Source organism: Mugil cephalus, chromosome 6, assembly GCF_022458985.1.
Source record: "Mugil cephalus isolate CIBA_MC_2020 chromosome 6, CIBA_Mcephalus_1.1, whole genome shotgun sequence".
Taxonomy (NCBI): Eukaryota; Metazoa; Chordata; class Actinopteri; order Mugiliformes; family Mugilidae; genus Mugil; species Mugil cephalus.
In genome coordinates this window covers 15,423,704-15,451,392 of record NC_061775.1, presented here as the reverse complement: position 1 = coordinate 15,451,392, position 27,689 = coordinate 15,423,704, and the positions used below count along the sequence as shown (strand labels likewise).

The 27,689-nt window shown below is 42.2% G+C and overlaps 2 protein-coding genes across 3 annotated transcripts; one reads left to right on the top strand and one right to left on the bottom strand.

Annotated features, from left to right (window-relative positions):
* The first annotated feature begins 334 nt into the window (after positions 1-334).
* LOC125009572 (transcription initiation factor TFIID subunit 4-like) lies at positions 335-13,111 on the top strand. Of its 2 annotated transcripts, none has more exons than XM_047587638.1 (16): positions 335-476; positions 759-1,259; positions 1,750-1,871; positions 1,970-2,068; positions 2,893-3,012; positions 3,512-3,634; positions 3,872-3,961; positions 4,217-4,366; positions 4,616-4,748; positions 5,071-5,155; positions 5,263-5,423; positions 6,121-6,251; positions 6,560-6,685; positions 6,830-6,886; positions 9,377-9,484; positions 12,090-13,111. In XM_047587638.1, exons 2-16 carry the CDS (start codon positions 767-769, stop codon positions 12,213-12,215), a joined length of 2,124 nt encoding a protein of 707 aa, XP_047443594.1. In that variant the 5' UTR covers positions 335-476; positions 759-766; the 3' UTR covers positions 12,216-13,111. The 2 variants fall into 2 exon arrangements, with proteins under 2 accessions (XP_047443594.1, XP_047443593.1); XM_047587637.1 differs by having other exon boundaries at positions 3,857-3,961.
* Positions 13,112-13,684: 573 nt separating this feature from the next.
* LOC125008941 lies at positions 13,685-25,721 on the bottom strand. The gene is made up of 5 exons (XM_047586355.1): positions 24,085-25,721; positions 21,287-21,489; positions 19,951-20,095; positions 17,675-17,980; positions 13,685-16,312 (listed from the first exon to the last, which is right to left on the bottom strand). The coding sequence occupies exons 1-5, from the start codon at positions 25,687-25,689 to the stop codon at positions 16,154-16,156; spliced, it is 2,418 nt and encodes an 805-aa protein (XP_047442311.1). The 5' UTR covers positions 25,690-25,721; the 3' UTR covers positions 13,685-16,153.
* Between the last annotated feature and the right edge of the window lie 1,968 nt (positions 25,722-27,689).

The following is a 27,689-nucleotide window of genomic DNA, read 5'->3' as shown; positions in this document are numbered from 1 at the left end:
TTCCAGCCTTTCAAACTAAGTGTAGTCTATGCACACAGTTGTTGATATTCACTCAGGGCAGACGGAGTGATTCTAGTGAGAGATGTCATTCTGAATCACGAGTCAAGTTCTCAACAACAGTCCCGCCCGCTAGCTGTGTCGTTAGCCGAAGATTCGCTCGACTCACGAGTCGAAGGACGAGCGCGGGCCATGCGCTCGCGGCAGAGCTCAACTGAACTGAGAAAAGAACGAATCAATTCACGAAGTGATTCCATTCAGTTCGTTCACTCAAAAGATCCGTTCGTTCGACCGAATCATTCGTGAACGACACAACGCTAACGGTAGTTGATTGACTGGTGGTTTCACCTGGAGGCCTCCTCGTTTCTCTTCGCAAGTTAACTGCTACGCATTTCACTGAAGAACTATTTCCTATGGATGAACTAAACACTCTAACACTAAAATTAATTCAAAATCAGGCAGCAAAGCCAGTCGCACAGGTAACGGCCTTTTGTTTATTATCAGTGGGAATGCTACAAACAGCTATCACAATTAGCCCGGTAAGCTAACTTATATGCGTCACAGTTGGAAACAAAAACAAACAAAATCAAGTTAAATACTAAACTAAACACTAAGTCCGCCCCTCCCTTATTTATGTGGCAATGTATTAGATCAGCCAGCATTCATTTAAAAATGTAAACGTTTTTTAAACTTCCTAATAACGCCATTAACGTGACCCCTTGTGTATAATACTAATAAAACCACATTGTTCTCCCATTCAGGAATAACCATGGCCACAAATAAAGTGGTCATTGAAGCCCAAAAGCTGGAGCCTCGTGGGCCACTAGGGGACGGAGACGCTTCTGTTCAAGTCAGGATATTACAGGTCCCAGCCAAATGTGGACCCATCAAGGTCATTCAGCCTCCACCTCCTGCTGCAAGCGGCCCGAAGGGTGACTCTGTATCCGCCCCATCTAAAGTTACCTCCTGTGGCCAGGGGCACCAACCTACCTCCTCCTCCTCAGTCACGGTGTCGGTGCCTCACTCCTCCCCTTCCTCTGTTGTGGTGGTTGCGAAGGCTGTGACCCCGGGAGGAGTGAGCGCCGGCAGCCAGCAGGTAGCCAAACAGGCTCTAAGCCAGATGGCTTCCAAGAAACAGGTCACAACCACAGGAAGCGCAATGGTCATAACTGTACCCAGGTCGGCAGCGTCACAGGCGGTCGCCCCTCAGCGGCCGCAGACGGCATCCCCACAGCTCCCAGGCAATATCCACATACCACCAGGTAACCTAACTATTTATACACCTATTAGCCATAACATTAAAACCACTGGACAGGAGAAGTCAATGACATTGACCGTCCTGTGACGTGCTCTGCTGGGAAACGTTGAACCTGGCATTCGTGTTGCTGTTACTTGGAAATGTAGCTACAACCTACCTAGACCAGACCAGGAACCATCCATAGAGGCCCCTCCCTCAACCCATAGGACCCACGGCCCCCCCACTAACACCACTGACACCCTCGGAAGGCCCATGTTTGATCTCTGATGAGTCACAAATGTTTTAGAGGCACCTACACAATACCAGGAAGGTGATCGTAATGTTATGCCTGATTGGTGTGTATCTCCAGTTTACAGATTTGTATATTCAGTACAGTGTCTGTTTAGTCTGTATTACTGTAAAGTGTCCACTGTACACAACTCACTTTCTTGTCAAGACAAATCACTTTTTTTACTTTGGTGTGAATAAGTGACATTGGATTTAAATTGCGGCAGGTATGATGCTAATCCGTAGCGACGGTGGTCAGCTGATGCTGGTTTCCCAGCAGGCTCTGGCACAGGCACAACAGGGATCCAGACTTGTTCGCGGTCAAGCACCGAGAATACTGGCCCCACAGGTGCGTACTGCTGCTTTTCCTTTTTTTTTTTCTCATTTTATATTGCAGAATAAGAGTTTACTTATCGAATTTACTCAGCTGGTATATCTACATTCCAGATATCTGCAGCTGCTGGAAGTAAAAATAACGAGAAAGTGACCGTGATCAGGTTGGCAGCCCCTTCCAGTTTCCAGCCTGCATCAGCCCAAAAGACAATGGTAATGACAGAAGAGCTGTTTTGCAGTTAACAGTCACTGACAGCAGACAAGTCTTACCTGATTCAGGACCTTCCCTGGCCCCATTTCACATTTATTTGATTTCAGAAATACAGTTAATGCAGCAAGTAAGAATGCCTACGGTGACATGATGAATAATGAAGGAGAACTTGCTGAAAAATGAAGAAATGTCCTCAGGGGAATATTGCTGTTCACAGTCAGCTACATGACCTCCAACAATAATAGCATCTTGATATTTTTCTAGCATTTGTCAAGTTAAGCTTGAGGAAAATAACGTTCAAGGTGCCCTGAGCCGTATGATAGCATTTATTTTGAACCTTCAGATTAGTCATTTTGCAATCAGAACATGAACATATATATATTTTTTTTTTAGAAATTACCAAAATACAGGATGCAGCACTGCTTTAGCTACAACCCTTTTCCACTCGTTAATGGACAAAATCCCCGTGGTACGGTGAAGCGGGGTAACTAGATAATGAGGTTGCTGACCTTGCCTGATGGTTTCTACTATTAGCAGATGCAATCGTGTGTTTAAATCTATTCAAGTGTACTTATGTTCACAGGCCTGTTGCATGTCCACACAATCTTCTCACCAAATAAGCACCAGAGAACTCTATTTTTGGGCTTAGGGTGCAGGTGATGGACCTGTATCAGAAGAAAACTGAGATGATACCATATTGATTCAGTTACACACAAATTTACCCTCCAGGGGATGAACAAAGTATTTTTCTGTTGTATCCAGGATGTGGATGTTTTTCACCCTGCTTCTGCTTTTAGTTTTGGGTGATACTTAACCTTGTGTTCAGGTAATCGGTGCTCCTCCGAAATCAGCTGTGGTGCAGTCCGTCAGTGAGCATGGAAGCCACCGTCACATTCAGGCACCCGTTACAGAAACCAAAAAAGGGCCGACAGCCTCGTTCAGTCAGGTGAGTCCAACCCAGTCACAGCTCACAAGAAAATGAATTTCAGTCCGAAGGTCGCAGCACCTGGAAAGACATCAATGAGGCACCAGCATCAACAATGTCATGCTCTGGAGGAGGAGGTTTATGTACTTTATGGTGCCATCATTACTGGAAAAAACAACAGTAGTAAAATACGTTGCATTTATAGTTGTGGATGTGTGTGGTGGACAAACCAGTGATGCTGACTAAATATTTCAGTTTTCCTGCTGATCTATTTTTGATCCTTATTGTTTTCCCTCGGTGCATTTACTATAATAACGTCCTGTTGTATGATTATTCTTCTGCCATTGGTCTTGATCTTGCTACAACGAATGATATAGTAGTGTAGACAGTAGCTCCTGTCAAAGCCTTTTCAAGGTTACATAAGATGTCCCACAAGACTCAAAGAATCCAGATAAACACTAATTCATCAGTGTCTAAAAACTGGGTAGAAGTTTATTGATACCTACCATTTCACCAACAGGAGACCCTGGAAAGTGTGAAAAAGTGTAAGAACTTCCTGGTGACGCTGATCAAACTGGCTTCAGGTGACTCCAGGTCTGCCACCATGGCTAACAACGTCAGAGGACTGGTCAGGAGCCTACTGGTACTTCACCTTCCTTCATCATCATCATCACATCAGCTGATTTGTCTAGTAGTTCTAAGAGTAGAGTTGTGGACTCACGTGTTTACTACTGATAAATGTTGTGAGTAGACCTGTAGCGAAGGTTGTCATACTCCTGCTCTTTTTGTCATACTGCACATTTGTAGTTGAATAACCCCTATTTTCAATTGTAACTTTACTCTGCACTTCCTGTATTATTTGTAGTTCTTTTACCCACAGGAAGGAAAGCTGGAAGCAGAGGAGTTTACAGAACAGCTGTACAATGAACTGAAGTCCACTCCACAGCCGTGCTTGGTGCCTTTTCTCAAGGTGACCGAACATCACATTAAGCTCTTCAGGGGACGTTAACTTAAAGCTATGTAGTTTTAATATCATTGGTCCTTTCTACAGTATTCATTCTACCAAATCAAATAAATCCTGTGCTGAGTATCACTGGGCTGTGTTCAGCTCTGACTTCTTACTTATTTTCCTTTACTGGCTGGTTTTGCCAGGTCTTGTTGTTTTGGTGAATAAAATGACACAGATGACACGATTTCTTTCCACTTGACCTTTGCTCACTTCTAGAAAAGTCTTCCTGCGGTGCGTTGCCTCACTGCAGACCCCCAGCTGTTTGTCCAACAGGCTTCGACTTCCAGCTGCAACGCCACAGGTCTGTCTTCAACAATGAAACAGTCCAACACTGACACAGGACAAAATCTCAACACCAGCCAGCAGGTAACCAAATGTTTGATCGTATTATGTGGCGAGTGTCCATTGTGCGTGTGATCGTCAATAAATGTGGGGGGAAAAAAGGCGATGTGTAAATAACCAGGTTACAGATAGCTTTCTCAAACGTGAAGTTAACGGCCCTGTTCATACCTTTTCATTAACATCCATCCTGGGCGATACAGATGCAAGTGACCAGCAGAAGTACATGGTTAGTATGACGTGTATGATGCTCAACGGTTGCTCTCACTCCTCCAGGGTGTCCAACAGGTTCGAGAGGTGACTCTGAGACCTGGGCTGACAACATTAGCCCAATCTAGAAATTACATAACGAAGCGGAACGGACCCACCCCCAGATTCGCTGGAGTACAGCCAGGAAAACACTTCTCAGGTAGGAGGTGAAAATAAAGTTTTGGAATCTCTCCACCTCCATTCAGTTCTAGCTGCTGCAGTGGGTCCATCCAAACCATTGCCTTTTCTAAAATAGCTGTTGCATGTCTGAGCTGTGCATCATGATGCTGCTCTGTAGCTTCACAATAGATTTTAGGCTCAGACAATCTCTATTTTACTAGTCTAAAATTACTGTAACCTAAATGTGAACCTAAATAAAGTGTCAAGAGTTGGGCTTGTAATTTGAAAACTGGTCACTGTGCAGACTTTGCTAATTAAAATTGTACTTTTCAAATAAGTTTGTGCGTTTTGTCTTTTCGTAGGAGCTTTTCTAGTGAAGCAACCCTTCACCCGGGATCTTTCTCATCCTACCAAATTTGCTTTCAAAGACAATTCAGGATCTTACAAGTAAAGCAAGCAGCGCATGTATTTATACTTGAAATGAAACCGTTTGAAGGCCAGCAGTGGTAACTGAGGTTAGGATAAAGAGGTACGCGTGTGTGTTTGTTTCCCAGAGAAGATGACGACATAAATGACGTCGCCTCCATGGCTGGAGTCAACCTGAGAGAGGAGAATGCGCAGATCTTGACCTCTGTGGTTGGTTCTGTGGTGCAGTCATGTCAGGATCAGCTCTTCCTCTCACCTCCCCCGATGCTCAGCCGGATCCTTCGTACAGGTGCACGAACTCAGCCAGCCTCTTTGACCCTGCAACATTTAAATCTACACAGCACATCATTATTACTGCAGGATTGTTTTTCTTCCAAAATATAAACAGGTACCGTGACAAACAGCAATTCACACATTTCATGTTTATTTTAATCTCATACGTCCTCATATGGGGACATTAAGTTTTAGGTTTGTGGCAGCTTATTCTGCTCATTTAAACAGTTGAAACTTGTTTATTTATGCTTATTAACTTTTCTACTTTAATATGACACAAATTCAATCAGTTGTGACAAGCTACAACATCGCTAATTAGCAAGTACTTGATTGAGGAAATTGAGACTTTTGAGATTTTTTGCAATTCTGCCAGTTGAGAATGAGAATTAACAGTTTTATATTTATTACATATTTGTGACTTTATTATAATATTGATACAGTATTTATATTAACAATATTATATAAAATAATCCCTGTGTCCACACATGAGGACACAATTTCTTCAAAGACACACTTTTATAGTTTTTATAGTACTTAGATCCTACTAATCCCAAATAAAGAGAAATTAAAAGTGCATATCAAACAAAAGCTCAGGTCTCAGGAGGTTATATCTGCTACACAAACATTTTCCACCGTTTGACTTTGTTGGAAGTGCCTCACACTGGTGAACGTGTGATGTTGTGGTGTTGCGTTACCTTTTTTGTGTGTGTTAGGTCAGCCGCTGGGCATAACTGATGTGGGTCCCGAGGTTGTTGCTCTGGTTTCTCATGCTACTCAAGAGTGTCTTCGCGGGATCCTGGAAAAGCTCACTGTAATGGCAGAGCACCGCAGAGGAGCCCTGAAGGTGCGTTAATCCAGCCTGAATGCAAACAGGCAGCAGCTCTCGACAACTGAAGCAGACGAGCACAAATGACACTCTCATTCAGCTGAACACCACTGTGTCAGCGCTGCTAGCAAGGCTCCTAAAGTCTTATTCGAAATGTGCCCAAAACGCCAACAAGTCTTCTCACCGCCCACTCGTGCTTGGCAAGTCCGCTCCCTGTGCACCGAGCTCCAAAATACACCAAACTGTAGATGGGTAGAGCTTTTCAGCGTCGGTGAAACACCAGACTCATTGTGTTGTTTGTGTTGATCATTTCTTTGTGACAACAGGAGGACGAGTGCCACGGCAAAATGAGCGATGTGCGCTCTCAGCTTCGCTTCCTGGAGGAAGTCGAGAGTTTGAAGAAGAAAAGGAAGGATGAGGAGGAGAGGGAACGACTGCTCCGTTTGGCTCGAGTAAGAAAGGCCTCGAGGATTTTTTGGTTATTTCCATACAGTGGTTTCACTGCAAGGTCCTAATCCTGAAATCCTTTCCTTTATTTCATTTCTGCCTAAATTACACAGTTTTCTAATGGCACATCTGTCTGTCTGTGATTGCAGAGTCGCTCGCACGCTGAGGATCCTCAGCATCAGCAGCTCAAGCAAAGAGCCAAAGAGGTTTGTTTGTGTTTGAGTCTCTTCTCTACCGACTCCAGAGAAACTGGTCTGAATCAAGTGGATCATATTTGTAAATGTGACGTTGAAAGTATTGGTACCTTGCCACACGTCATTGCTGCATCCAGTCACTCAGTGTTATTAAAACATAAAAGAAGATGATTAATTGTCCTCTCCTACATGAGAATGGACTCTTTCCAATGCAGTCTATCACAGAGTGGTGAACCTTAATCATTATTCTGAAAGAGAGTTTTATACCCAATCGTGTTACTGTTGCCAATTAACATAACTGATATCTAGACTTGATATATGTTCCACTATTTTTTTGTTTGTTTGTTTTTTCAGTTGCCCATGTCCCAACCTTGGTTAAAATGAGCTTTTTCACACAGATTCTTAGTTACAATATTTAGTGTGTTGTGTTTGTACCATCAGGTTGAAATGATGAAATAATTACGTTCTACTTTTGTAGATGCAGGGTGGAGTGGACATCGCCCACTATAGAATCAAACAACCAGAATTATAGTATAATAGTGTAATTGCAGTCTGAAATTCACCATTTCTATTAAAACATAATAATTTCAGGGTTGGTAATACATGTTTTGTTCAACTTGTATGTTCATATACAAGTCCCCTTTAACTGGATTACATCTGTGGTAACTGATGCATGGCCAACATGATATAGTTACTGCAGAGGAAAGCCTGGGGGGTCATTTGATACAGCCAGGTAACTCACTGATAGCTTGCTGCTGTGAAACCTATTGAATCCGTTTTATTAAATGCATAATGTGGTCTAACTACTAAATTTAAACAGACGTTGATCTAAATGTACATGTTGTGTTACACAGTGACCTGGCTAGTCACACACACACACATACAGATAACTCAAACCTGATAACTACATCATGTACCAGTATAATTGCATACCAGTGTAGGTGTAATGTTTTTTTTTTGCCCTCAGGACTTAGGAGGTGTTATGGAGGTGAAAGGCACCATTAGTAGTGTGGCTGTTTAAGGAGGTGAAATCACCACATGGTTTGTTTTGATTCTCAAGCTGCTGTTTAATTTCAAGCGTTCATGCCCCCAGAGATTCCTCTGCAGCAACCAAATCTGTACAGTTACCACCACCACACATGGTAGTCCGTACCTACACACACATACTCAAAGCCTGAGTAGGTGTTATGCTAATTGGAAATGCATTTTCTTGTCTTTTTTTTTTTTTTTTTTGCTATTTCTAGCTTTGTTGGATTTAAAGCCATTGTTGAGAATCCAAAAGTGGTCTCAGAAATGTGTGTTTAGCCACCAGCCAAACTCTGTACGATGTAATCTGTTGTCAGGTTTTATTTTTTCTCTGTAGGTTGAAAGTTTTGTTTGTTAAAATTATCTTAAGCATACTGGAGTACGGTGCAGAATGTTAGCTTCAGTTTGAGTGTATTCACATTAAAATTGAATATTTAATACATTGTTACTGTAACACTTAACAGGCAGGGACCTCTTGAAGTCTGAAACCCATGGACATGACCAAAAAATAATGGCATCCTCTTGCCGAGCCTTTCCTGCAGCCGTCTTGTGATAACTTTTGTCCAGTTACATTTGTTCCTTTGAAATTAACGGTGCTACAAATATGTAAAACCTAAATTATTTCTCTGGTTTGGATTTGAATTAATTAGATTAGCTTGGCGTAGGCTGCCTGGGACTATCAAGTCTGGATGTTGGATAGTTCAACAACCAACCACGGCAACAAAGGCGATGATGATGTGGGTTACTACATCACTGCATAAAGTCCAACCAAACGATTTGATTGACCTGACAAATATTTGTCAAAGCGAATCAGCGATCCCAGATCAAGTCTTTGCACACAGAACATTTGTAGGAAGAGAAAGTGGTCTGGGCTTCCAGGCCACGTTCAGATGTCACCGAGTTATGATTCTGTGAAGACGTTGCTGCAACTACCAAACGATCTCCCTAAAGCCCATGGTCTTCAGAGCACTGGCATACAGCTGGTTCTTTAACCCAAGGCCTGTTAGGCTTTCATCTCTTTGTGCAATGCGGTTACAATAACACAGAAAAACAAGGCCATTAAAAGGAGTTAAAGTTGCAGCATGTGAGCAGGAATGGGCTTTATTCTTTGATCTTTCACAGCCGAATGAAATCTCAGCCTGTCCTGATATCCATCACCCCCTGGTTCTTACTCACGTTATAAATGCTCATTTTTCTGAACACACAAGTTGTTTCTGTCTATTTTCGTCATCTATGGTGTGAGGAGGACACAATGGGAGTTAAACACATGCTGTTTTCTTTGTGTTTTTATAGTACGAATGTTGAGCATGAAATCAAAGTAAATGTTTTAGACAAATTACCCTTTACATGACTGATCCTGCCAGATTCCAGACTTCTTAATATCTCACTAGTGTTGAAAGATGTAGAAAGTGTTTACATTAACACCTGAAAGCTGTTCAAGTCTTAATTTGCCCTAATTCTTTGGTCTCTTTTCAGTTACAGCAAATAGAAGAAGCTCAGCTTCAGCAAAGAGAGGCCAACCTCGCTGCTCTAGCTGCCATTGGTCCTCGAAGGAAGAGACCCCTGGATCAGACCGAGAGCCAGGTTGGTGCACGTATTCAGTCTGTGTTAAAAACTGATGTGGTCTATTAAGGAGGAACAGGTATGTGCTGTAATTTTTTGTCCGCAGTAGTTGGACTCAGTTCAGTCTGAATTTGCGTCTGGCTTGTTGCCATCTGGTACAATTAGGTCGTCATTTTGTCCACTGTGCTGAGATGACAACATGTATGACTACCTTGCTGTTACTCTTCTCACCACATAAATCCCACCCAGACCGTTTAATTGACCCCCCAGGTCAGCTTCCAACCGAGCGACTACAGACCAACTTTCTAAAAGGTTGTAAGTGGGGAAGTTCATCTTGCTTCCAGTCTAGTGCCTTTTTGTTTGAACTGAAACTTTCAGAAACTGATCTTAAGACGTCAGCACAGACTGCCATGAATCTCAGCATTTCCACAAGATAATTCACATTAACAGCCCTCAACAAGTACAAGTCTGTTAAAGACAAAAGTAGCCATTTATCCAACTGACTTCTTCCTAAAAAGATGAACTTATACTGTGGTAAGGAAAGGCATCAACAAAAACTACTAAGCAGGGAAACCGTAAAACAGAAAAATAGAAAGTAAAAGCTGCATGTTTTCATATTATCACAATAGAGTGGCTTTCTGTAAAGGCCCTCCTCAGCTGATGCAGACACACAGGAAGTCTACAGCTTAGTATTGTTAGTTTAAGTCATAGAGTCTTTAAGTCTTTGTGTGGTTAAGTCACATCCCGCAGGCTGTAGGTTTAAAAGGAGGATGCGCTTTTAGCCGCACACCCTTCCCGCTGCCTTTAAATTATCCATTATCCAGCGCAGTCGGCTGTATGTGGCTTCAGTCTCCTCTAACAGCCACGGGGCTTCTTTACCTCAGCCAGTACGGCAGAGTGAGGAGGAGCGGTGGCATCTCTGGCAAGAGCACTTTTGAACATCTGTCCTTGTACAGCTACCTTTTATAGCTCTCACTGGACACGTAACACTCACAAATATTACACTATAATCTTAAATAGTTTTAAATTTCCGTAGGTGTTAGTTCTCATGAACATGACTGAATAAGTCACATGATAACAGTTGGCTTTGCACCGTGGTTTTAGATGATGACCACTGTGGTTAGGAACATTTGCCAGTCTGACCATTCAGTTTGATTGAAATTCTTAAGCTGACGACACACGACACGACTTTCACAGTCTTTACAGAGTTTGACAACGCTGGGGGTAAACACTAACAGACTGGCTTCTGCAGATTTCTGTGTGACGCCTCAAAGACTGGAGATCACATTAACAACTGTGCCTGATGAGGGATCACAGAATACATAATTTGTCAAACCAACTAAAGCCAAATGAACCCATTAAACTCTGCCGAGGGCGACAGTTGTGGTTTGAACTGCAATCAACATGATATAGGAACTGAAGCTCCTGCCACATCATATTAATCTGTCATATCTCATATCTGTGGTGCAGGTTGTCACCACTCTCCCATTTTCGCTGTTTGCCGCTGTTGTTTTGATGGTCCCGAGACTTCCCGCCTTCTACTGATGCTACTTCCTGTGTCCCACCATCTCTTTTTCATTGTATTTTGGCAACACATGTTTGGAGTAGGGTCGACTCAGCTTTAGTGTGACAAATGTGAATAGATTTCAACCATTCAAGATTTGATAGGAAAGAATCCGGATACTTAAGAAATTAATTTATGTTAACAACATTATATAGGAAATCAAGCTCCTGCCACATCTCTCATCTCATTTCTTTTAATGCTACTTCCTGTGTCCCACCCTCTCTCTTTTTTTATTGTCTGTTGGCAACACGTGTTCAGTTCACACTACCTGACTGCATCCAGATTCGGCTAAAAAAGAATTCAAACGTGTTTGACTGCGACTGAGGTTCGGTCGGGTCTGTTACTCTCACACACTAACAGATTTTTGTGTCAACTACCTCTGCACACTAACTAATTCAGCCTTCGCCCCATTGGGAAAAGTGGGTAAAATCTGGCGAAACATCTTGTACTGTATATAATTGATTTGAACCATGCAAGATTTCATAAGAAAGAACCAGGACACTGAAAATGTCAGTGTAATTTAACAGTAGTTGGTGTGGGTTAATTGAAATAGGTTTGAGGACATTTTCAGGAGGGGTCATTTTCTTCACCCTGCTAGATTTACCTAAAGCTCTGCCAGGCGTGGTGGCCAGCTAGTATTAGTAGTTAGTGCTGCAGTTAAGTCATGAAGAATGTCACACACCAGCTCTAAAAGGAGAAGCTCACAAACATTACACCTGCACTTAAAGTGTTAAATCCATGCAGCCTTGTTTATTTCTTTGAATATCTTTCCACAAATATATTACAACGTGTTTCTGACATTTGTGACTGATTTGGACCCATGAAAGATTAAAATCATGGTTTGTTTTAAACTCTCAAACCTCCTGGCTGTCATCCTCCTCACTGATTGATTGTGAATCTATCTTTATTCTCATGATGAACTTAATTGACAACTAAGCAAATTTCAAAATTTTTTTTTGTCAAACACTCACCATAAGACCAGCAGCTTCAAATCGGCATAAAACACAAAACCTGGCTTGTGTTCATACTCTGTGTTTAGTTTTCTTTGTGTCTTGGTTTCAGGTTTCCCTGCTGCCCAGACCTGGTGTTCAGAGAGTGACTCGGGTGATGCTGAAGGATCTGCTGGTGTGTATGGAGCAGGAGCACTTCCTACGTCACTCTCTCACTCTGTACAAAGCAATGCTTTGATTATCTTTACTTTGTCTAATAGTAATCTTTATTTTGAGTTTATAAGATCCCAGGTTTGGGTGTATTCTGTTAGTGTTTCTACTGAATGTTTGTTGATCAAAGACTTTAGTTTGTCTTTACTTTTATAAAGAGTTTATTTTATTTATTTATTTGTTCAGAAAGTATAGTGCTGGATCCTTGATGGCAGCTAGATGGTCTAAGCAGGACTCATCGTTTTGGTTGATTTGTTTTCTTTAAAAAAAAAAAAAAAGGAAAAGGAAAATTCCAGTTGAGAAATGAACTTGTTAGTTGGAAGACCCCTGTTTAATGAAATGAGTTTGATGAATGTTGTTAAAAATACAGTGAGTGTGTGTTTCACTATTAAAAAAGGTCAAACTCACTGGATCTGGTCTTTGGCTCCTGTTGAGTGGCTCCAGGGACGGTAGCATGGGTGTGTTAACTCACATCTTTAGCCTAGAATGAAACACCTCGGTCATTAAATGGAGTGCTGTGAAATGTTAAACACAGTGACCTTCACTACAGGACGACTGTGGCCATCCTTTATTCCTTGGAAAACCTGTACAATTGATTCAAAGGAAAATCTTTAATGAAATGGTCCCTTTTTGTGTTCATGAAAACAGGTTTTACAAATCAAATCTGAAAGAAACCACCAACAGTCAGGGGAGTTTGCCTGTTTAAGTCCAGATTTTACAAGTGTACTTATTATTGGGTTTTTACAATAGTCCTTGTTTCATCGTTTTCTGAATGGAGAAAATGCCTTCAAAAATTAAATATAGCAAATGTTGGCATGCTAATATGCTAACTCATCAACTTCGTAGACATACAGACGCTAATAAACATCTGCACGTTGACAGTTTTGCCATGAAAACATATAGCTCGCTGAGGATTACATTAAAAACCAACAATTCAAAATGAATTTATTTATTTGTCCCTGCTGCCATGGTGACTTTATTATGAGGTTGTTTCATAGCTGTGATGAACCAGGTTCACAGATGAGATGAGCTACAGTTGGAGGCATTAGTCACCACTTTTCATCAGTCATATTATTACTTTTAACCAATATCTTCTTGTATATTGCCATAAACAGGACATAAAATAAACCTTATTTTCATTGTACTGCTCAGTCTATGCTTCGAAATCAGTTCCTGGGACTTTATCCCAGCCAACCTGAAAACTGTCCCCCCACATTACTACTGACATGTGGATAACCAGACAAGAGTTTACACGAACGTATAAAAAAAGAAAGACATTCAAACTGGATAAGCACAAATGGACCAATTGGACAATGCTCACTTATCAATTTAGAGTCTGTTTACAGATCAGCATCAGTTTTTCTTGTGTATTTCTTAAATATTAACTTTGATTGAAAGCAGTTTAAATGTAATTCTGAGAGTGATTATTGATGAAATATTGATGCGGTAGAATATAACGAGTGGTGTGGCTGTTAATGTGAAGGGAAGAGAACAAAGTTAAACCAAAACTGTGAGTTTATTAAGTAAACCGAGCATCAGAGAAACAAAAGAAATGTGGTGTGCAGAAATTCTCTTACAGGCTTTGTGATGGACGGGGCTTTTAAATCCAGAGGAGCCGGTTTTGTGCATTAACGGTAAAGACTGCTGGACCACCGCTGCACCCATGGTACATCTGCAACTCAACAAAATAGAAAGAAGCAACATCCCGGGACATAAAAACACCACAGACAAGCTAATTAGATGTGATCATAGAGCCAGAACGGTCCAGGCACTGGACATGTTCAGTTATCAAAAACGTGTAAAGATAATGCATCATAACTCACGTTTTTAAGTTTAAATGAATTGTTTGACATTATAGGGATTCCTCTAAACAGTCAAGTGTTAAACCTGAAACCACGTTCATGTCCATACACTTAACATAAAGCTACAGTTAGCTCAGCTCCTCTTTCCATAAAGACTGGAACGAGGAGGAAACAGTGAGCCTGGTTTTGCCCAAAGTTTAAAATCCTAAAAAAAAATCTAAGAATTCAAGTCCTTTGTGTGTAAATTCTTCTTCTTGTATTGACTACAACAGAGCAAAGAAGAGAAACTATGGTAAATATTGCACGCCATGAATAAAATTAAGGCTGAATAAAGTGAAACGGTTTCATTTCACAGGGAACCCTGCAGCGGTGCTTTAGCTTTAGGTGTTTTACTTCGCAGAGTGCAAACGTGTCAGAAGTGCTTTCAACAAACGTAACTTGATGGTCTCCGCAAATATTACAAATCAGTGCAACAGTACATGCAAGTAGGAACGATGTGCCTCAAGATTTATAAACCGCAACATATACACAGTTGGACATATACAGTACATTACGGCCAGTAGCTCATCCTGTTGACTTCAAAAGGGCAGATACAATGTTATGTTTGTACTTTACTGCACTCATAGTATCTGCACGCTAAAGGAGATGGGGAGCAGTCTTTTGACTGCTGTGAATACAATGGAAACATGGAACCATCTCATAAAAATATTTGCTGCCCTTCTGCCTTTTAGAGCAATCCCTGCAAACATCTGACTCCAAACATCCTAAGTCACATCACACGATCACTGAAGCTTAACGTGCAATGACATGTGAACGTGTTCTGTTACTGGCATTTGAAGAAACTGCTACAATCTGAGGCCAGCTGCAAAAAAAACCCACTGTCAGTATCAATCTATCCATTAAACATGGCTTTTTAATTCACAAATGACAAGCAGGTATGTTAGGAAGTTCCTAAACAATTTTCATTGGAAGCACAAAACCATTGACATATTTAAACTGTGTAAAAAAAAACTCTGCAGACCAACTGTTCTCAATAATAGAACCGTAACTGTGGTTTGTATTAAACAGTACGTTGACTTCCAGCTACTTCAGCATGTGGTCTGAGACCTGGTAGCTGGATTGGGCAATATAACAATACACAGTTGGAGCATAAAAGTCTTTTTTTTTGCGAGTTTTTATTGAAAATCGTTAAAAAGAACATTGAAAATTCATAATTTACAACAGTATCCAGACCCTTGGCTGTGGCTCCAAGCAGTGGTCAGGTGCATCCAGTCTGGTTTACTAATCCTTTACCTCTGAGTTTTATTTAGCCTCCTCGTAGACATCTCTCGTCAGAATGATTTCAGTGACGGTGACAAAGTATTTTCAGTTTAAACGTTGGGTTCAGGACGAGCCTGTCTGTCTCACTGGGTGGTACAGCCACAGGTCGTCTGCGTAGAAGCACATGTATGACTCTTTCCATCCGATCTTTAAGAGCTTGGTCTGTCAGGAAATGTGGCATAACCTGCTCAAATCCAGTTATGCAAAGCTTGCAGGGACTCAAACCTCAAAGTACTACAATATAGTGAAAGGGTTTAGCATGAGGGAGTTTTGAATATAGACAGAACGGTGGAAATGCAAATTATATCCATTCAAATTTCATTTTACAACCCTATTAAGTGTGCAAAGTTGGGTCTGGGTAGTTCCTGAAGCCACTTATGTGCTGCTGGTAGAGGTTTTGCTATACAACGGAACTGAACCCTTTACAATCTCTGGGGCTATTAAACCAATTCGATCACGTGTGCAACTCACAGAGGTGGTTTTGTTCTATTGCAGTACTGAGTTACAGAATGCATAACGGCTCAGTTTGCTTAAAACTTGATATGCCATCAGTCAAGATTTGTCAGTAATATTTTTGCAATGCAGAATGTTACTACACGTACTGTACACTCCTTCATACTGGCCTCCTTTTCATACCTGTAGAAATGTGAGTATACCGTTACACTGGTCCACAATTCCCACTTTTTGTGTCCTACTCACAGATGGTGAAGCTACAGATATCCCATTTGATCTTTGCGGCATCTGTGCACCCACACCTGATCCTGTTTGTTGACTCGCCTCATGATGAAGTGTCAAATCTGTCCACGCACTTGACAGAACAGACGTCCGTGACATCGTCCAAAGATCACTCCAGCAGCTCCTGCTTGATTGGTATGAGAGCGGGGGGATGTCGGCCGCCTCGAACCTCCCTCCGGAGAATGTATTCGCTAAACTGAGAGGAGTCCACGCCGCCGCCACAGGAGCCGGTGATCCAGAACCCTCTTTGTTGTAAACGCTCCAACACCTGCAGTCACGCGCAAGCCGAAAAACAGCAAGGTCAGAATGAGGTTTGAGAAGGTTTTGAGAGTTACATGCTTCGGTCTAAAGTCATTATGCTGTATATAATATTTTTTATTTCCCACTTTCACATGCCCTCTACCCATAAAACTGGAACAGAATCATTTTTAGTTCTTCTTTTAGCTCAGAGATGCCAACAGCTAATAAAATAGACCCTTAATTCATCCAGTTCTTAAGGAGAACAAGTCGTAATGTTGGGAAAACTGGATGAGAAAAGTGGAGGCAAACCACCCAGTTGGGCAAAATTGAAACTCGTCAGAGAAACATGTTGAAACCTTTGGGCAGAATAAATCATATGATAATCTCTGTCTTTGTGAAGAGAGAGGAATGTTTTCCTGTTGTACCTTTGAGATTCTTCTTGCCACTTGTGTGTTGAGGTGTTGTAATAATCTCCTATTGTACAATACTCTAATAAAAAAGAATATGGAAAACAAGCCTCTGGCTTACTTTTGTGGTGCATGTGAAATGTGCACAGTCACATGAGGATTACACAAAAACTATTGATCTTTATTTGAACTTAAATTCAAATGAAAATCCCACTTATCCCCCCTGGAGTAAACACTTAATGACAACTTGTAAATCTCCCTTTTTAACTGGATAACACATCTAGCAGAACCAGATTAATGGTGGACGCATTAAGTAAGGATAATCAGTCACATGTGCTGCTATAATTTACTTGGTTAATTTACAGTTCTTTTGTGTGTTTAAATGTTTTGCTAACAAAGGCTGAGCGAGAGGCTCTGGAGCCCAGGGTCACTCATTATTTTCTCTAAGTAAAAATCATTCTCACTCTCAGCTTCTTTGGCCTGAAACTCAAAGCACTTCAGAAATAGTCCATTAGCTTGACTCTCTGTCCCTTCCCAACTGAAGTGAACACGGTGACATTATCTCAGTTTGCCCTCAGGAGTCCTCTGCTCCTCTGTACCGATGCTCTCCCTTAGTGAGATTACCCCTGGGAAAAAGAAAGGCAGCACTAGAATAATGAAGTGTGTCACCCAGCCCCACATATGACAGTCACTAACAGACTGTGACATTATAATGTTGTTATTTTCTGGATGTGAAAGGGCCAATGTGCTGGAGACGTATCATCACACACACCTCTCAAATCAATATGTGATGAACGGTGGGATGAAGTAGACTGAAAGACAGCTGAGAGAAGCTGACTTGTTTTAATGATGTCTAATACTACGATGTTTAGCATTTGTGTATTTTTGTATGTCACTAAGCCACTGACTGACTTGCAGAAGAGCTACATAACACAAAGTGGACAAAGTTGAGTCGCATCTCTCTTCTTGTGTGTTCTCCGTACCTGAACTGAGCTGAGATGGCAGTAGCCACTGAGCGGGAAACGAATGATGTGCGTGGAGTCCTGGTTCCAGCCGGTGTTCACGGAGTTGGACACGGCGTCCCTCACCTCAGGAAACACCTCCTCGATCACCGCCCGGTGGGTGCTCACGGTGATCCTCTCGCCCAGCTCCGGAGCCACGTGGACCACGACGCACTCGCACCCCTGACACAGCCCGCCGCGTTCCCGCTCCGCCCTCCACTGCTCCAGCTCGGCCTGCAGGGGAGCCAGCTGGAAGAAAGTGGCTTCTTCATACAGCAGGGAGTATTCCTGAAAACACACGCACAAACATGAGCACATGCTCAGAAACCGACGCTCATGGAATAGAAACCTCACAGATACTGTATACGTACACACACATAGAAACAGAAAAAAAATGCTTGCACATGCAAATCCACACACATATACACAAATAAACACATTTACGAATGCATTTTTCACAAAAATAAATAAATACATTCATGGATACACAGTAAATGGCTCGTCCTGTAGCTCAGGAGCTACTGAACGTTAGCAGCTGACCACAGTTAAAGCTGTTGTGTATCATTTTAAAGTGATGCAAGTGCAACAACACTTATATTCTGACACACAAAACACATGCCTTTTTATTCATTTGGATGCAATAATCACATAAAAAGTCTACATGTAGTAGCTTCCGACAGTTTTCTGTTTCCGTTCTCATGATTATGGCAAATAGTTCAGTTCAGTTCACTGTAGTTGTCCCCAAGGAGCAATGTAAAAGGTCATGAAGTAGGTAAAAAAATGTAACAGTTTAAAAAAGCTTGAACCATTAATGAGCCAGAAAATAAGGAGATTTAAAGTTTCTTTAAACTGACCATAACAGGTGTAAAGTAGTTGCCTAGATATACAGGCTATGAATATTCAGCCACAGTAAGAGTAAACTTTGAAGTCAAATAAGGTCATTAGTCCCTTTACACCCATTTTAAAGTCTCTGCACTCGCTGCCTGTCTGCTTCAGCATCGATTTCAAGATCCTCTTAATGGTTTTTAGCTCTTAATGGTCTTGGTCCCAATTATTTATCTGATTTGCTTTGAGTCCTCTAGAACTTTCATGTATTCAGGCTTTGTAATTACTCCAAAAGTTTTAACCAAAGCACATGGAGAGGTTCCCTTTACCTGTACAGTCCCTGTTTGTGGAACAATCTGCCTGAGGACCTTAAGAAAACAGACATTGCGGATATTTTTGAAAGCAAACTAAGGACCTACCTTTTTCCTCTTGCTTTCCACTGAATTTTATTTACATTTTAGTCTGGTTATTTATTGAATTTTATTTTATCATTTTATATTTACTCTGACCTTTAACTGAATTTTACTTATTTTTATTATTTTCATGTTTTTAGTCTGGTTATTAATTGATTTTTATTTATTTTATCATTTTAAATATTTTATTATTTTTAAACTTTTAGTATGGCTTTTAATTGAATTTTATTTATTTAGATCCTTTAAGTAATTACTGAATTATAATTATAATTTATATATACAGTTATTTTTCATCTCTCAAGTGTCTCCTCAGCTTCAAAGTGGTGAGGGTGGGACAGCGTTTCCTCAGTGTTCTTAATTCATCAGTGTTTTTCAATCTGCGTGTGTGTTTACATACGTGTGTGGTCTCTTGTGTCTATTCTATTGTTTTTGTTGTTGTCGTTTTTATGTAAAGCACTTTGGGCTGCATCTTTTGTGTGAAAAGTGCTCTATAAGTTTGATTAGATGTATGTACGTTGGTATAGGAAGCTTTGTGTAGGCATGTGTGTATGTTTATGTATGGATTTGTGTTGGTTTTATTACCTCTTTTATTTTATTTATTTACTCGTTTCATTTTTTATTTATTTGTTATTTATTTATTCTTTTGTTTGGTAATTTATATTGCTATATAGCCTGTCATTCATTCAATATATATATATATATAATTATAGGTCAGGAATGTACTGTATAAAGTTATGTAAAATGTTTAAATAAAAAGTTTTAAAAAAGTCCTACTTTAGACTAAATTATTCAGTGACTGACAGTGCAACGCTGCTTCACTGTGGCTGTAGAGGATGTAACGACATACTCTCTGAAAGTGGTCTCTGGATAGGTACCGTGAGTGATCTACAGGCATGAGTGTCTCTGGACTAGTGATGAGAAATCAAATCCCTCCACTGACATCAGTTTCATTCACCGTTCAGACACGCTGCAGAGATATACTGTGGTAGTACCTGATCAAAGCTCTAGACAGACACTCACTTTGAAGTCATCGGGGATGAGGAGTTTGGACGTCCGGAGGAAGTTGAGTATGTAACGGAACATGGGTCCGTCCCGGTCGATGAAGTAGTGTTGCTTTAGACTGTCCAACACTATGGGCTCCGTCCCATCAAACAGACGGCCGATTCTGCCCAAACAACCGAGAAAAAGACAAATTATCGACAAATCCGATTATTCTTTTGGAGCAATTTTCAAATGTCTGAAGTTACCAAAGTAAATAGAGCTCAAGAATAAAACTAAAACCTCAAAAATCACAAAAAATATGTTCCCTGGAAACTAATGGTGAATAATTGGATATGAATAGTGAAAATCAATCCAATGTATAGAGCCTGATGTTAACTCACATGGAATAATGTGAATATGGGAACAGATGACAGAAAGTGTGAAAAATGCAATAAAATATTTTCAGTACTTTACTTATTTCTGCATATTTATCAAGTCTCTCCTGTTTGGTTAACTCTGAATTTAGGTCAATATTACAATGCCTTGCTATAGACTGTGGACTGTACTGACTGCAAAGCACCAACCATAAAACACAGTATTAGAGATGGAGAGGAACATCAGTACTCAGAGAGGAGGAATTGTTTCATATACTGATATTTATTTATTTTTTAATGTAGATCTACTTTTATCTGAAATGCCACCACTTTTAAGTACTAAAAAAAAATCACTCTTTCTCTTGAGTCTCATACATCCACCATCACTCTTAGGCAAGGTGACTGCGACCAAGCGGAAGGAGTCCACAAATAGGAAACAACAAACACGTGTGTGTGTGGTGTGTGTGTTTGAGATTCTTGTTGTACTTTTTTACACTGTGATATTGACCTGTGACACGCTGAAACACAGTAGGACAATTAGAGAAGAGTGAAAAGGAGCAATTTGAGCCAGTTACGCAGTCGTGTTGAGCTAAAGTTGTCTGACACTAACCAGCAGGGACTTTCATAACAGGAGAAGCTATTCCGGGCCCCGTAACGGTCCCATTTATTGTTCCCACAGACAATGTCACTGAGTCACAGCTGTAGCACCTCTATGGCTCGGAGAAGTTCTAAACGGTGTCCGTTCAATCATATGTACAAATGAGTTTTTTAAAGCTTGAAAACACCCCTAACAATCAGCTCATTGGAGCTTAGAAAATACCAGCGTCACTACATAGGATCCACAAACATCCAATGAAAACCATTTAACATATTGTGCACAATCTGCTTCTTTATCCTTTCAGTTTACAAAAAACTGGAACAGAATTAGAAACTCTAATAAGAGGTTCTGTGTTCAGGCTGTGTTTTTTTGTTTTTTTAAAAAGTGGACATAAGCCTCTCACCTTGATTCAGGGTACTTGGTGAGGGTGGCCAGGCTGCTGGTGTACATGTGTCCTCCTACATCGATGTGGACCGGTGCATTGGCCTTGGTGAGCTGGGCTGGTGTGGGGATTCCTCCGGAGCCCATTGCAGACACAGGAGACAGCGAGGCCATCTGCTGACTTGACACACTGCTGCTGCTGCTACTGCTGCTACCCCGTCTATCCTGGGTCACAATACAAGTGTACAACACATAGTATTGGTGGTAGCAGTACGAATATAGACAGAAAATCTCTGTTCTTCCCTTTATCTATCTATCCCAGTTCTGCACTCAAAGTGGCCACAAACAACAAAGTTTATACAATCGGACAGGTGAGGGTCTCCCAGGCTACATTTCTGTTGTTGGGGGCCAGATAAACACTGAGACAACCTGTGAGCTGGCTGTCAGGCCTGTAACAAAGCCAGAACTGCCGCCACTATTTTGAGTTTGTGTCAACTAAAGAAAACAGTATTAAGGTTTAATGTACACTCTGTGACGGACACTAAGTCCTATCTAGCTTCAAAAACACAACATCGACTTTAAAGAAACATCTGGGGTCGCAGCACTGCAGGGTGAAGCTAACAAGAGGAAGTCCCAGGTGGTGTGACGCGGAGAGCTGCACCTCATACAGGAGGTTCCCCACCACCAAACAACTAAACTGGACTTTGGAGCAACACCAGCAGTTTGGTGGTAAAAAACGAAGTTAGTTACCCTTGACATGTCACGAAGGTCTTCCAGACAATAGCACAACGTCCCTGTGTGTAGCAACACTTTGAATTTTGCTAGTAACGCAAACCACCGTGAGTTACGTAATTCAATAACGCGAGTAGTGGAGGGACGCCTAATCGTTAGTGACATGCCTGTTATTGATCACATCATTTACACATGCGCAGACAGCTGCTGAATAAGGAAACGCCCCCTTCACACGCAACGCGTATAGTGCATACCCACTTTTTGCGCCACTGCTTCAGTTTGTGTGTCATAGGATGAAAGAGTTCAGCCCAACTTTGCTGTCCGAGAGATATTTCTCGTGGCTGTACAAAACTGATATTGGTTAGTACATACAAAAATAAATAAATAAGGAAATAAACAAAATAGATAGTTTGGTTCGCTGCCACATGCATAATGAATATTATATCTTGGAATTTTGATAGCATTGAAAGTAACACTGGCAAGTGTTGAGAGGTGTTAAATTAAATAAAAAACTATAAAAAGTGTCAACAATAACACGATAGGAGTGTTAACATACCAACACTTCAAAACGATGGTGTTGACTTGGGTATGCTTATTTTGCTGTGTGGCAAAACGTTTTGAAAATAAGCTTGATCCAGTCACGAGTGTAAGTACAGGTGTGAATTCTACCAAGACTCACGGATGACACATTCAAGATGTGATATTTGGCAGTTGTCTGAGCCACATTTGCTCACTGTGTTCCAGCACTGTGAATGTGTCTTGGGCCACACCAAAGGAAAACACCCACTCAAGTGGCGTCCCCCAAATAGAACTCTCGGAAAATGGAGCTGAAATTTAAATTTTTTGCTGTTGCAGAATTTAATCTATAAATGTTGGACGTGCTAAATCAAATCACTCTTCAAAACCATTTTAGCAAAATCATCTTGACTGCATGATGCGATGTCAGGATGATCGAGTGGTCCAAGGTGCTACATTCAGGTTAAATCTGACTTCTGACGAGGCATTTACATTGTTTCTTTGTCCTGGGATCGCGGTCAGTCCAGAATTGTTAATGGTTGGTGAAAAGCACTGGACATCACTGCAGCGGGTAAACAAATGAATCACTACACTGCACTCTACCAAAGGCTCTGCCCATTCTGTGAACATGCATTTCACAGCATGTCAACATCATTCTGCAACGTAGTCAGATTTTTCAAAATACAATGGTCATGAACAGAAAGGTGGTGCCAGAATACATATACAGAATACAGAATGTTTATTATGTCACATTATTAGCAATACTGCACACAGAGACACATTTAAGGTCACGGAAATGCTTATACTGCACCAGTGTGAAACTATTTAAAAGTTTATTGGCTTGTTTTTGTAATCATATTTGAAATTTATGTATAGATATGTTAAACCTCATAGTGAGTCCACGATGAATTAGTGAACATCTACAGACAGAGAGCTAAGACGCATACTTTCCGCAGAGCAGGTATAGTCATACACAGGCTGTCCAATCTACCCCTGCATGGCGACAGAGGATATTTACCCAGGGGCTATTGCTGTAATGCATTATGGGTAAATTCACCAGCAGGTGTAGTTACCCGTGGCAACAGAGGGACAGTACCAATGAGAAAGCACTGCTACTTGTCCTGCTCTGCACTCACGATGTCTCAGAGTGAGCAGTGAATTTAACCAGTGTCTTAATGAGGACGGTGTCGCAGTTTACAGGGCAGAGATTACACTGCTGTGTGTTTACCTGCATTAATTAATAAAAAACAACATTCAGAAAAACTACAAACATGCGAAGGAGTATATGGACTCTGGAATTGATTTCACTGTCACATGACATTGCAATGCAGAAACTGTATTGTGGCACTTTATAGTAATGTACACGGAAAATTGATGACAGAAATAGGCGTTCAAGGGTTCTGGTTCAACGTAACCACTTTCTTAGTAAACGTAAGTGCTGTGGTCTGTTTAAATAGGACTAACCCAGTTCTAGCCGTTCGACGGTTTTCGTACGTTTTTTTTTTTTTTTTTTTTAACAGCACTATGTAAATTATACATTTTACTTCCCTTAAACTACTACTTTTAGGTTACCTGTGTTGGACCAGAGACCGGGCTCGGGACGCCGGCCTGTGTCTTTTGGGACTCCGCCGGTCGCGCATTGACCGACTCTCTCTCCGCCCGCGACTCTGCGCGTTTCCCGGGGCGCACGCACAGCTTCTTTGCAGGCGGAGCGCCAGACTCCTCTTCGGCGCTGACTCTTCTAGCTGCTGCTGTTGCTGTTGCTGTTGTTGTTATCTGCGGTGGTGAGCTTAGCGCTGCTGCTGCTTCCTTGTCCTTCCTACTATCCAGACCCGTGGCATCAGTGACCCGGCGCAGGTACGGGATGAGCAGGTGGAGGTGGGATTGCGCGTGACCATTGGCCGTTTCCGAGGCAACATACAGCTTGGTTGTCGGCCTGAAGGCAGCGGCTCCCACGATGCTGTTGAGGGTTGCTATGGAAACGGCGCCGATGCAGTGGTTGGTGTAGGTCTTGGAGAGCTTCGCGGCGCGCGACAACATCTGCATCCTCGTGCCCAACAGGTTCTTTCCGATGGCTTTGTTCTCGTACCATGTCACGTCGCTCGCGCAGCAGTGGTCGCGCGGCCGCTGGAAGAAAGCCCTGCAGAGCGGGTTTCGTTTGGACACGTACCGGACGAAGCTTGCGTACGGACATTGCTCCGTGCCCGTCTCGTACATTCGCGGCAAGGTGTCCTCGTCTGCGTCCGGACGCTTCTTGGTCCAAGCGGCGGAGCGGGACTTGTGGTACGGTCCGAGAGCTTTAAAATAAACAAACTTTCTCCCTTCCTCGTCCACAGCCAGGCCGAAAGAGTCCTCCTCCAACTCCCGCTGGTTCTCACGGCCCCTTGTGCAGAAATACATACAGGTCTCGAACCAGACTTTGTTGAGAAGCCCGAACGGGGTGTCGGTGTTGAACACCGAGGACTCGTACAGTTTCCGCAGGTCTGAGCGCGTGATGGCTTGTTTCTGCACCACGGGACCGGCGCCTTGCTCCTCCAGTCTCCGTATGACCGCGGCCAGGGTCAGGTTTGCGCTGCGCAGCTCTGGGTCCTTGGTGAGGTCCAAAGTGCGGCAGTAGGGCGGCTCGTTCAGGTACCTGTTCAGTGAGCTCCGGATGCTGATGAGGGAGGACTTACTGTACAGCTGTCCACTTTTGGAGCGCGCTTCAGCGTAAAAGGAACGCAGCACCGCGCAGAGCGCATCTTTGTCCAGAGTTTCAAAGTCTGGACTTTGCGCTTTCTCGCTCAGGTACTCCCTGAAAATCCTCACGGCATACCTGGTGGCCAGGCGGGTGTTCTCGCTCAGCCTGTTCCTCTCGGACCGCTGAATGTCTCCCTCCAGGTGAAACGGATTTCTGCTGCTGAATGGGTCCGCATCTCCCTCCTCCTCTCCTTGGTCCATACTCCGCATAACGACCGCTCGCGTCTCTGCGGAGCCACTGGAGTCCAGCACTGTGCTCCCCGCGTCCCACTCCAGCTCCACGCTGTCCGTGTCGGACTCCTCGTCCTCCTCTTCCCCTGTGATCTGGACCTCCTGGATCTCATCTTCATCTTCCTCCTCACCGTCCTCATCCCTGCTCCTCTCGGGGCAGCTCATCTGCTCCTGTTCTGCGTCTCTGCTGGCAGGCATTCTCGCCATATTGCGGTCTGCGAAGCAGTCCTCCGGCAGTGCGCATGCGCTATATTGGACCGCAGCGCTGAAAGCTTTTTTTTTTTTTTGTGTTTAAGTGACCTTCAACCGTGCACGCGGTTTTTTAAGGTACGGGGAGCGAGCGCAGCGGGAGGGTAAATTTGGAGGCGCGCTCCCTCCCAAAAAAGCTGCAGTATTGGACTGAATATAGGACCAGCAGCATAAACACCGTGAAGTTTATGACAATTGTAGGCGACACAAATCCATTCAACAAACAGCAATTTGCCACCTAGCGTGTTATATGTGGATGCACCATCCTGTGTCCTGTTATCTGCAGATTCTAAATAAGTATGCACATGCTGTTTTGTTTAGGATGCATGTAACTTCGGGTGGTGACTTTTGATATCTAAGAGATAAAGCAACTAAATTTAAGGAATGTTACTGCATGTATAGCCTGCACAAACTCAAACTAGAAGTGATGCTATACATCAATCAGCTACAACAATTAAAACGACTGACAGGAGAAGTAAATAACATTGACACACTGACGAGCACACACACAAAAACGGCTGAGAAAAACTCTGCGTTTTCAGTACCATGACTGAACTTTGAACCCTTTCTCGGATCTTGACCCTGTTATAGCTATTTTCCATTCCCTACCCTATAAGAAATCCTAAATGATTGGGTAACATTTTTTTATAGCATTACAGCATTTGGCACCTTTTCTGGACTCTGCAAATTGATCCTTTACGTCTAAAACACTCCACTTTCAAGTTAGTTAGCAGTTATTTTAGCAGCTTCCTAAAATAGTATTCCATCATGCTCTATGCCTGCTCCCAGCTAAGAGCACTGGTTTCTCCCCTGGGCAAACCTGACCTTGATATACAGTCTATACCCCATGTACTGCACTCATCGCAGTTTGGACTTCATCGGCTTATTATCTCATATTATTCCTCTGTGTTTGCGGCTGCTACTGACAGGCCAAGAGATAGTGATCGTCAGGTGAAAAGCTACATTTTCCCAATGCACGCACAAGACCGGAACAACTGGAATTGTGCGCTCTGGAAAGATGAATTACAGACGGTAGTCAAAAGGTTATAGTTTGGGCTTCCTCTATTTCAGCACCTATAGCTTTCAGATACTGATTCAACTATACATTCTGCATCATGTCAAGGAGTTACCAGAAGATATCGTGTCGCCATCTGTCAGAAAGTTGGAAGCTGAACCCGCAGCGGATCTTCCAGCATCATCATTTTTCCAAGGGCGCGAGCAATTCCACAAAGACGACGACGCAAAAGGAAGAAACGGAGCGTTAGAGTCAAAGTCAAGGTCTGAATACCAATTCCAATAGTAGTGTTCCTGTGAACATACAGTAACTTAATTTTCTGGTCTGAAGTAGCCAGACTTAATTCTTATCAGAATCTGGAAACATGCCATCTGGACTTTATTATAGGGCATGTTTCAAATGATACAGAGAACGATGACCTCTGGATGTACTTGGATAGTCCTACAACCAATCAGAGCTTTTTGAAAGCAGATAGAGGTACATGCTAAACACACGCCATAATTCAAAGTCACCCTTATCTGTCTTACTAGATATATATATATATATAAAGTGTTATTTCCATGCATTATTCCTGAACCCAACACTGGGCTGTTGGCCTTATGCCACACCTACTGGAACAGAGTGGCCACCCCCTGTCTCATCTGCATCTGTCTTTGTCCTGTGTTGTCTTAAAATCTCTCCTGATATTAAAGCAGTTGGACAGATTTAAAAATGGATTTTTATTTCCTATTCATTATCTATTACCACTTATCCTCTAGAGGGTTGCCGGGGGCCAATTTAGAAGCACCAATTAACCAAACAAGTATGTCTTTGGACTGTGGGAGGAAGGAGGAGTAACCGGGAGAAAACCCAACACAGGCCTGATTCATAATCGGCCGAACTGTGAACATAATTTTAGTAAATGCAGCTGGCGATGGAACGTTCCGGGCCTCATGCGCCGCAT